The following is an 11,021-nucleotide window of genomic DNA, read 5'->3' on the forward strand; positions in this document are numbered from 1 at the left end:
AAGAAGTAGAGAACAAACAAAAAGAAAACCCCAAAGTAAGTAGAAGGAAGGAAATAGTAAAGATCAGAGCAGAAATAAATGACATAGAGACCAAAAAATCAATTCAAAGGATCAATAAAACAAAGAGATGGTTTTTCGAAAAGATATACAAGATTGATGGACCCTTAGCTAGACTTTCCAAGAAACAAAGAGAGAGAACGCAAATACACAGAATCAGAAATGAAAGAGGAGAGATAACAACTGACAACACAGAAATACAAAAGATCGTTAACAACTACTATGAACAATTATATGGCAACAAATTCGACAATCTAAGCGAAATGGACTAATTTCTAGAAACACATAGTCTCCCAAAACTAGATCAGGAGGAGATAGAAAACTTGAACAGAGCAATAACAACAGAAGAAATTGAAGATGTAATCAAGACTCTCCCAGCAAACAAAAGCCCAGGCCCAGATGGCTTCACGGGGGAGTTTTACTGAACATTCAAAGAAGAACTAATACCCATTCTCCTAAAACTATTTCAAAAAATTCAAGAAGAAGGAAGACTTCCAAACTCGTTTTATGAAGCCAGCATAATTCTAATTCCAAAACCAGAAAAAGACAAAACAAAGAAAGAAAACTACAGGCCAATATCCCTGATGAACATAGATGCCAAAATCCTAAACAAAATACTAGCAAATCGGATCCAGCAATACATCAAGAAAATTATCCACCATGACCAAGTGGGATTCATCCCAAGGATGCCAGGCTGGTACAACATTCGCATATCCATAAACGTGATACACCACATAAATAAAATGAAGAATAAAAACCACATGATCATATCAATAGATGCTGAAAGAGCCTTCGACAAAATCCAGCATCCATTTCTGATAAAAACGCTCAGCAGTGTGGGAATAGAGGGATCATATCTAGATATAATAAAAGCCATATATGAAAGACCTACAGCCAACATCATACTCAATGGGCAAAAACTAAAAGCATTTCCCTTAAGAACAGGAACCAGGAAAGAATGCCCACTTTTGCCACTCCTATTTTACATAGTACTGGAAGTCTTAGCCACAGCAATCAGACAGGAAGAAAAAATAAAAGGGATCCAAATTGGAAAGGAGGAAGTGAAATTGTCATTATTTACAGATGACATGATACTATACATAGAAAACCCCAAAGACTCCATCAAAAGTTTACTAGACTTAATAAATGAATTTGGAAAAGTAGCAGGATACAAAATTAATGTCAAGAAATCGATGGCATTCTTATACACCAATGATGAACTCACAGAAAGAGAAACTAAGCAAAAAATCCCATTTACCTTTGCGGCTAAATATTTAGATACCTAGGAATAAACTTAACGAAAGAAATAAAGGGCCTATTGGCAGGAAACTACAGGTTATTGAAAAAAGAAATAGAGGAAGATTTAAAAATGTGGAAGCACATACCCTGTTCATGGATTGGGAGAATTAACATCATTAAAACGTCCATATTACCCTAAGCAATCTATAGATTCAACGCAATCCCCATCAAAATACCAACGGCATACTTCACAGAATTAGAACAATTATTTCAAAAGTTCATAGGTAACCAAAAAAGGCCTCGAATAGCTACAACAATCTTGAAAAGGAAGATCAAAGTTGGAGGGATCACAATACCAGATTTCAAGTTATACTACAAAGCTACTGTAATCAAATCAGCCTGGTACTGGCACAAGAACAGGCATATAGACCAGTGGAACAGGACAGAGAACCCAGAAATGGACCCCAGGCAATATGCTCAATAAATATTTGACAAAGGTGGCAAGAGCATACAGTGGAGTAAGGATAGCCTCTTTAATAAATGATGCTGGGAAAATTGGGCAGCTACTTGCAGAAAAATGAAACTAGACCATCAACTTACACCCTGCACAAGAATAAACTCAAAATGAATAAAAGTCTTAAATGTAACTCATGAATCCAAAAAAACTAGAAGAGACTGTAGGCAACAAAATTTCAGGCATCATACTAAGCAGAATTTTTACTGACACATCACCTAAGGCAATAGAAACAAAGGAAAAAATGAACACATGGGACTACATCAAACTTAAAAGCTTCTGCACAGCGAAAGATACAATCATCAAAACGGAAAGGCTACCCACTGTATGGGAGAACATCATTGCCAATGATATATCAGATAAGGGGTTAATTTCCAATACATATAGAGTGCTCATACAAATCTACAAAAGGAAGACAAAGAATCCAATTAAAAAATGGGCAGAGGAACTCAATGGACACCTCTCTAAAAAGGACATTCATGTGGCTAAGATACATATGAAGAAATGCTCATCATCACTAATCATCAGAGAGATGCCAATTAAAACAACAATGAGGTATCACCTCACACCTGTCAGAATGGCCGCCATCAACAAATCATCAAACAACAAGTGTTGGCCAGGGTGTGGAGAAAAGGGGACTCTAGTACACTGCTGGTGGGAATGCAGACTAGTGCAGCCACTATGGAAAACAATATGGTGTTACCTCAAAAAATTTAAAATTGAACTTCCATTTGACCCAGTGATCCCGCTTCTAGGAATATACCCTAAGAAGCCTGAAACACCAATCAGAAAGAATATATGTACCCCCATGTTTGTAGCAGCACTATTTACAATAGCTAAGATCTGGAAATAGTGCAAGTGTCCATCAGTACACAAATGGATAAAAAAGCTGTGGTACATATACACAATGGAGTACTACACAGCTGTAAGAAAGAAAGACTTCTTATCTTTGAGACTACATGCACGGATCTGGAAAGTATCATCATAAGTTAAACAAGCCAAACAGAGAATGACAAGTTTCATATGATCTCACTTATTTGTGGAATATAATGAACATAACAGTCTGAGGAAGTGGGTAGTCCCAGAGATGCGGAAATAGGATACAGACTGACAGTCCCCTAAATAGTGGGGTGGTGGGGAAGAGATAAACCACAGAACTTATATGCATGTGTGCATGAACAGTGGACATGGACAACAAACTGGGGAAAGGGCAGGGAGGGAGGGGGAGGTGGGAATCCGTGGGGGCAAAAGGAGAAACATCTGTAACAAAACTTAATTAATAAATAAAAAAAAGAGAGAGAGAAAAACAAACAAACAACAACAACAACAAAAAACAAAGAAGAACTAACACCCATTCTCCTCAAACTATTTCAAAAAATTCAAGAAGAAGGAAGACTTCCAAATTTGTTTTATGAAGCCAGCATAATTCCAATTCCAAAACCAGAAAAAGACACTACAAAGAAAGAAAACTACAGGCCAATATCCCTGATGAACATAGATGCCAAAATCCTGAACAAAATACTAGCAAATCTGATCCAGCAATACACCAAAAAAATTATCCACCATAAACAAGTGGGATTCATCCCAGGGATGCAAGGCTGGTACAATATTTGCATATCAATAAACGTTAGACACCACATAAATAAAATGAAAAATTAAAAACCATGATCATATCAATAGATGCCAAAAAAACCTTCCACAAAATCCAGCACCGATTTCTGATAAAAATGCTCAGCAATGTTGGAATAGAGGGATCATATCTCGACATAATAAAGGCCATATATGAAAGACCTACAGCCAACATCATATTCAATGGGCAAAAATTCAAAGCATTTCCCTTAAGAACAGGAACAAGACAGTGATGCCCATTTTCACCTCTCTTATTTATCATAGTACTGAAAGTCTTAGCCACAGCAATCACACAGGAAGAAAAAATAAAAGGGATCCAAATTGGAAAGGAGGAAGTGAAACTGTCATTATGTGCAGATGACATGATACTATAGGTACAAAACCCCAAGGACTCCATCAAAAGATTATTAGACTTAATAAATGAATTTGGAAAAGTAGCAGGATACAAAATTAACATCAAGAAATCGATGGCATTCTTATACACCAAGGATGAACTCACAGAAAGAGACTAGGAAAACAATCCCATTTACCATTACAGCTGTAAGAAAGAAAGAGCTCTTATCCCTTGAGACTACATGGAGGGACCTGGAATGTATCATCCTAAGTGAAACAAGCCAAACAGAGAAAGACAAGTTTCATATGATCTCACTTATTTGTGGAATATAATGAACATAACAGTCTGAGGAATGGGGTAGTCCCAGAGACGTGGAAATGGGGTACAGACTGACAATCCTCAGAAGAGGGGGATAGTGGGGGAGAGATAAACCACAGAACTTATATGCATGTATGCATGAACAGTGGACATGGACAACAAACTGGGGAAAGGGCAGGGAGGGAGATGAAGGGGGGAATCAGTGGGGGAAAAAGGAGAAACATCGGTAACAATAAATAAATAAATTAATTAATTAATTTAAAAATGATCTGACACTCTAAACATTGAGGGTAACATGCTTGGTAGCTATGCCAGTATCTCCGAGCCTGACAGTAATGTTGGTTCAGACAATTACATATATATATATACATATATGTATGCATATATATACATATATGTATGCATATATATACACATATATGTATGCATATATATATACATATATGTATGCATATATATATACACATATATATGTATGCATACATATATATACATATATATGTATGTATATATATACATATATATGTATGTATATACATATATATATTTTATTTATAACATTATATACAGAAGTGAGGCAAAAGTAGGTTTACAGTCATTTATATGAAAAGAAGACAATAATTAATAAATAATAAAAAAATAAACTCTGTTTCTTGTACTCACAAGTATAAACCTACTTTTACCGACCCCTGTATTATGTGGTTATTCTGTGCAGACTAAAATTAACTATCTTTGTAAAGGCTAGAGCTGTTAATGTGCAAGACTGGCTTGATAGTAATAAAAATTCTCAGGATTCCAGTCTCCCTCTAGTTGCCAACTGTTGCAGAAACTAAAAAAGTGAGGACTAGCAAAGAAGAAATTTGATTTGTTTGCATTCCCTGTGTGACAAAGCAGTGTGCAAATTGGACGAATAGTTAGAATTGAGACAGCAACTTAAAAACACACAAATATACATTATCCATTAACTCTGCATTTGTTCAGGAAACACAAAGAGAATAATCCCATGAGAAATTAGTCACTAACATTATTTAAAGTGATGGAAAGTAGAAATATTCCAGTACTAATTGTTTAATGGCCTGTGTTTTATGATCCCAGTAATACAAATTTTTGGGTATTATGTCAATGGTCTGTGACACATTTTGTAACATTTCTATAGCCAAGAGACTAAAACTTAGTACATAAGAAATTTGATAAGATTGGGTTTCTTTATTGAAATTGTAAATTGTTGCTTTTCTTTCTAAAATGCAGTAGAACATTTCTCTGTTCTTCCTTAGATGAAATTGGAACATCTTGCTCTTCTTACTTAGGTATGTTCTTGACATTCTTACTCAGGTAAGGTCTCTTCCTCAGGTGAAAGTGGAACATTTCTTTTTCGTCTTTTGTATACCATAAAGAACCAAATTAATAAGCCTAATACAACAAAGAAAAGAATCAACAAAAGTAGTGGCAGAAATGTTGTTATCTGCCTTCTCCCACTTTTGATCCTAGGGGGTTTGCCACTATCAATACTACCTCCAAAGCCTTTTTCCAGGCAGCTGGGGGGGTCCCAGCCTCTGTCGCAATGGCAGTGTTGTCTGTTGTTGCAGATCCCGTTCATATTGCAGGTCTCTGGTGAACAGTTACTTAGCAGAGATGACCTATTGACACACTTCCTTTGGACGCAGACATGTTCTGCACCACACTCTGTACCATCTTTCACATCACCAATGTCAGGTGTGGTCATCCCAAAGTGGTAGTCTGTACCCCAGCAGGTGACGCCACTGAAGTGAGTCCAATGGACCGTAGAATGATCACTCAGAAGCGGAATTTTGGCCACGTTTTCACACTGAATCCTCCCACACAAGCTATCTGAGATGTTACATTTTACATATGTAGAGGAGTTGAGACCACAGTGACCAAAACGATCACCTTGAGTATTCATTTTTGTGTAGCAACTGTGATTTGCACTCTTGGCCTCTTTGCCAAAAATTTTCCTACACTGTTCTTCACGGTTGTTGCATCTCTTTTCATAGCAGTAGCCACCACCCTTGCATGGGAACCCATTCTGCACATATACATCTTCTGGACAAAGGTAGGATGTCCCATTGCACCACTCTGGGAGATCACATTCATTTATCTCTGGTCTACAAAGTGTGCCTGTTGACACAATCTGGCAGTCTTTGCAACAAAGCCCCAAAGCACAAGCAGCCCCAGGTCTGAGAGTGCAGTTTGACTCACAGCATGGATCTTTCATACACAAATCTAAAGTTCCACAGTCACATTCTTCTCCTTCTTCAACCACACTGTTCCCACACCATGTACATTGGGAGATGTTCTCTTTATTATGTAAATCAAACAAACAGGTTCGTTTTGTCATGGTGTTCACGAAGTCAGCATAACTGCAGTTGCTGAATCTAGTTGAACTTGTATCTGCTGTAGACATTATGCAGGTCTTATCCCTACATTTACAAGTTTTCCCATCATGATTCATACCTAAATTATGACCAATCGCATGTGATACAATATGTGTAAATTCATGCAAATTATCATTCATGAAACTATCAACTGCACAGTTATAACGAGCGTTACAGACTGTTCCAACATAGGTTAAGCCAACAGTACCACCAAAACTTTGCTTTACGAAAGCATGTGCAAGATCATGGGTTATGCGGTCATTAAAGCCAGTTAACTTCCAGTGTGAAAGTGCATTCACAGCATCCCCTATTTTATTTAATGTAATGGGGTTACTATTGCTCCAGATCTCAATTCCCATTAAAACCACATCAACATCCAGGGAACTTAAAAACATACCTATTCCATTGACAACAAGGCATACTTCACGCTGCACATCTGAGGCATTACTTTGGTGATGAAGATATCGATTGTGGTCCACCACCACTGCCAGTTCAAGAATACGCTTGTGGGTCCACCAGCCTTCATACCCGCTCTGCTTCAAAGTGAAATTAACATTCTCTTGAAGCTTCAATTGTCGTGCTATTTCTTCATCTGTTAATCCACATCGCATGGGTGGGAATTGTGTCTCTTCACTGTCCCTTTTGTATAAAAAATGTTCAAATGTGGTAGAAAGTCTTTTGGGCTCTATTTCATAAACCATGTCATTTGTCTGTATGAATCCTTGAAACCCCCCCAAACAGGTACTGAGGACAACCAGGGATTCTCGATCCCCCTCCACATAACCATGATAGTAGCAGTCATTCTGGACAAAAGGCTGTTCCATAAGGATAGCGCCCTGGTCTGTGTAGGTGAATACTGGGAGGTGTTTGGACAGGAGAAGTTTGTTGACCTTCATGTGGACAATGTGTCTCTGGCCCTCAAAATACATTGTGTAAGAAAGCCAACCTGGAGGCTTCACGGCAATGCCAGTGCCTGTCACCTTCAAGGGAATCACCACTTCTGGGGGACCATGATGTTGGGAGTGTACCACCAGGGGCCATCCATATTGAAACAGAAACACTCCTATCCAGAGTGGCAGGAGAGTATTCCTCATGTGCACCAGGGCCTCACCCATCGCCACTATTGTGCCACTATACACAGCCAATGGTGAGAGCAAAGTAGAATGGGCAGGAAGCATCATTGTTCTGTATTGTCAATCTGAACTGGGTATTTAGCATTGACTTTGAATCTATTTTCTGGTAGAGTCATACCATCAGAGCAGCACACTAAAAGAGAAAATAAAAAGAATAAAGACAGGGTTGGGGGTTATGACCAGGCCATGGTGGAGGAAGAAGAAAAAGATACTAGTTAAAATGGAGTGGCATTTGGCTCAAGATATGACTCAGAACACTGCTTGAATTTGCCCATAAGAAATTAGAAGGCAGTGTGAGACTGTGGATGTACCAAAAAATGGTGATTGGTCATAGACTGATCCTTTTTGAACCTAGATGAATAACACAGTGATTAATAACACTGTTCGTTAAACACTGGAACATGTGTGAATATTTGTCCAAGAAATATATAAAACAAATGGTCTTAATAGAAAAGTGAATGTACATCATGTTTGAGAGGGAGTTTCTATTTATACATACTGACTTGGTGTAAATATAAATATATCGCTTTCTTTTCAATTTTATTTTCTTTTTATTGTTTTTAAAATCATTATTTTCAATTATACTTGACATACAATATTATATCAGTATCAGTAGTACACCCCAGTGATAAGTTGTTATAACTTACTAAGTGGTTATCCAGATAAGTATCATATCCATTTAGCACCATACATAGTTATTAGAATATTATTGACTATTTTCCCTATGCTGTCCTTTACATCCTCATGATTATTCTATTGCTACCAATTTGTTCTTCTTTGTTCCTTCACCTTTTCTACCACTGCCCCCCCCTCAACCCTCCTTCCATCCAGCAACCATCAAAATGCTCTTTATATCTATGAGTCTGTTTCTGTTCTGCTTATTCCTTTATTTTGTTTTTGGGATTCAATTGTTGTTAGGTATATATTTATTGCCATTTTATTGTTCATATTTTTTATCTTTTTCCATCTCCTCTTCTTCTTCTCCTTCCTCTCCCACTTTCTCCTTCTCTTGCTTCTTTCTTCTCCTTTTTCTTCTTCTTCTTCTCCTCCTTCTTCTTCTTCTTCTCCTTCTTCTTCTTCTTTTCTTCTTCTCAAAGAAGACCCTTGAAAATTTCATGTAATACTGGTTTGGTGGTGATAAAGTCTTCTAGCTTTTTCTTGTCCTGGAAAATGTTTATATGTCCTTCGATTCTGAATGATAGCTTTGCCAGGTAGAGTAATCTTGGCTGTAGGTCCTTGCTTCTCATCACTCTAAATATTTCTTGCCAATCCCTTTGGCATGCAAAGTTTCTATTCAGAAATCAGCTGACAGTCTTATGTAGGAACTCCCTTGTAGGTAAATCACTGCTTTTCTTGTGCTGCTTTTAAGATTCTCAATGTCTTTAATCTTTTGCATTTTAATTATGATATGTCTTGGTGCAAGCCTTTTTGGGTTCATCTTGTTTGGTACCCTCTAAGCTTTCTGGATTTGTATTCTATTCCCTTCACCAGGTTAGAGAAGTTTTATCCACCACTTGTGGGTGTGGGACCAGCCTGTTCTGTGTCTTTGTCCCTTCTGCCTATCTTTATATCCTTTGTTGCAGGACTTCTATTCAGTTAGATTTCATGTGATTCTGAATGATTGTTGTTTTTTTGTTTAGTTGTATTTTTGATGTGGTTGTGGGAGGATGAGAGTACAGTAAAACCTAGATATAACAGACTTATTCAGGAACTGGGGTGTCTGTTTAACCTGAAAGTCTATTATATAATAAAGTAGGTTTTCCAAATGTGTATATTTAAAAATTCACAAATTAGTTACTTTATCTGTTTCTACCTATGTAGACACATTAGTGTAATTAAAATTAAGTATGTATGAAAAGTTCAATTTCATAGAAAAGTTTTCTATATGTATTACTGTAATTGTAAATTTATACTGAAAAAGTCTAGTAAATGTGTGCATTCACCAGTCACCATGAGTAAACAAATGCACATGGCTGGGGCATGGCTTAGGACTCCACGGAAGGTTGGCTGGCTCCCGATAAAACTGCTGCAGAAAGTCACACCACCTGACAACAGAAACAGTTACAATGTGTGATGCCATGTGATCATGTGCTAATCACTCACCGAAAAGTGTTTATTAGTGGTGAAGCTTGGATTTAAATGTGTAGACTATTGTTATAGATGTATAATATTTATTTATGTTGGGAAAATTACTACAGTGATTTTTTCCCAACATATGGCCTGTTTACTAAAATTTGTTACAAATAATAGTGAATTAATAACAAAAGGGTAACCTTTTAATTTAATTATAAGTCAATTTTAGTTAAAAGCATTTATAAGTAACAGGGTAATAATTTTCCCATAAGACATACAGACTGAACATTTTGTCTATTAAATATGACATCTGTTAAACTGAGGTCCACAAAATCTAGGGTGTACTGAACTACATTACCTATGCAGTCATCTTGATGGGAATCCTTGGCTTCAATTGCTTATTTGTAGAACTGGCTTTTCTTTGAATTTTAGATAAGAAAATATTTGGTCATATTACTCAGGAAACATATTTAAAAATACCTCCATATATTATTATTATTTTATTGACCTTAATATACAGGAGTGGGCAAAGTAGGTTTATAGATGTGAATGAGAAACACAGAATTTATTCTTGTAAAATAACCTCTGGGATTTGCAGACCCCTATTTAACTGATTTTAGATTTAATGGACAAAATTTCCAGTCATAGCAGACTTTACTTTCCTGTGTTTCCTCAATTTATAAAGGGGTTTTTGACGTTTTTTCTTTAAGCACTCTCAGTACTTATTGATCTGATAATGACTGTGTATATTCACACTATAAATGAAAGTTGGCATGTATATGTGAATTATTAACTTACAAATTCCTAATGTATATCTTTGCCCCAACCACCCTGTTCAAGTTTGTACTCAAGACGATTACTTTATTTAGGCCTGTGTTATTCATGTTTCCCAAGTATGTAGCCCAGTGTCTGCACACTTTGTGATTTTATTACTATTCTATTCAAGGAAGAAAGTAACAAATCACTATTGTTAGAATGGCATTATGCTTGTACCACATTTCTCGTTTTCATAAATATGTGCTAATATGTTTGTATTATTGAGGCAAATATTTTTGTATTTGTATTTTTCATATAAGATATATATCCATATATATCTCTATATATTTGCTTATGATGTAAATACATCTACCTGAAGTGTGACATTGAAAATGATCTTGCAGTTCTAAAACTGTGGGGATTCAGATATTTGTGCCCCATAAGAAAATATTACCCTCCCCAAAGGTTTTCTCCATCCTTTTGGGATTATTTTTTCCTTTGCATTTCTGAAGGTATTTTATTTTGTCTTCAGTATACTCCCAACTCCAACTGCTACCCTTCTACTTCAATTTTAT

General features: G+C 36.5%; 1 protein-coding gene across 1 annotated transcript; it reads right to left on the minus strand.

Moving 5' to 3' along the window:
• Positions 1-5,415: 5,415 nt before the first annotated feature.
• Positions 5,416-7,665, minus strand: LOC118643942 (disintegrin and metalloproteinase domain-containing protein 20-like). The gene has a single exon (XM_036282265.1). It carries the CDS (start codon positions 7,663-7,665, stop codon positions 5,416-5,418), a length of 2,250 nt encoding a protein of 749 aa, XP_036138158.1.
• Positions 7,666-11,021: the final 3,356 nt, after the last annotated feature.

Source organism: Molossus molossus, unplaced genomic scaffold (genome assembly GCF_014108415.1).
Source record: "Molossus molossus isolate mMolMol1 unplaced genomic scaffold, mMolMol1.p scaffold_m16_p_4, whole genome shotgun sequence".
NCBI classification, from domain to species: domain Eukaryota; kingdom Metazoa; phylum Chordata; class Mammalia; order Chiroptera; family Molossidae; genus Molossus; species Molossus molossus.

Bases quoted from the DNA above. Each gene is read 5' to 3' on its own strand.
- LOC118643942 (XM_036282265.1), bottom strand. From the start codon at position 7,665: ATGATGCTTCCTGCCCATTCTACTTTGCTCTCACCATTGGCTGTGTAT.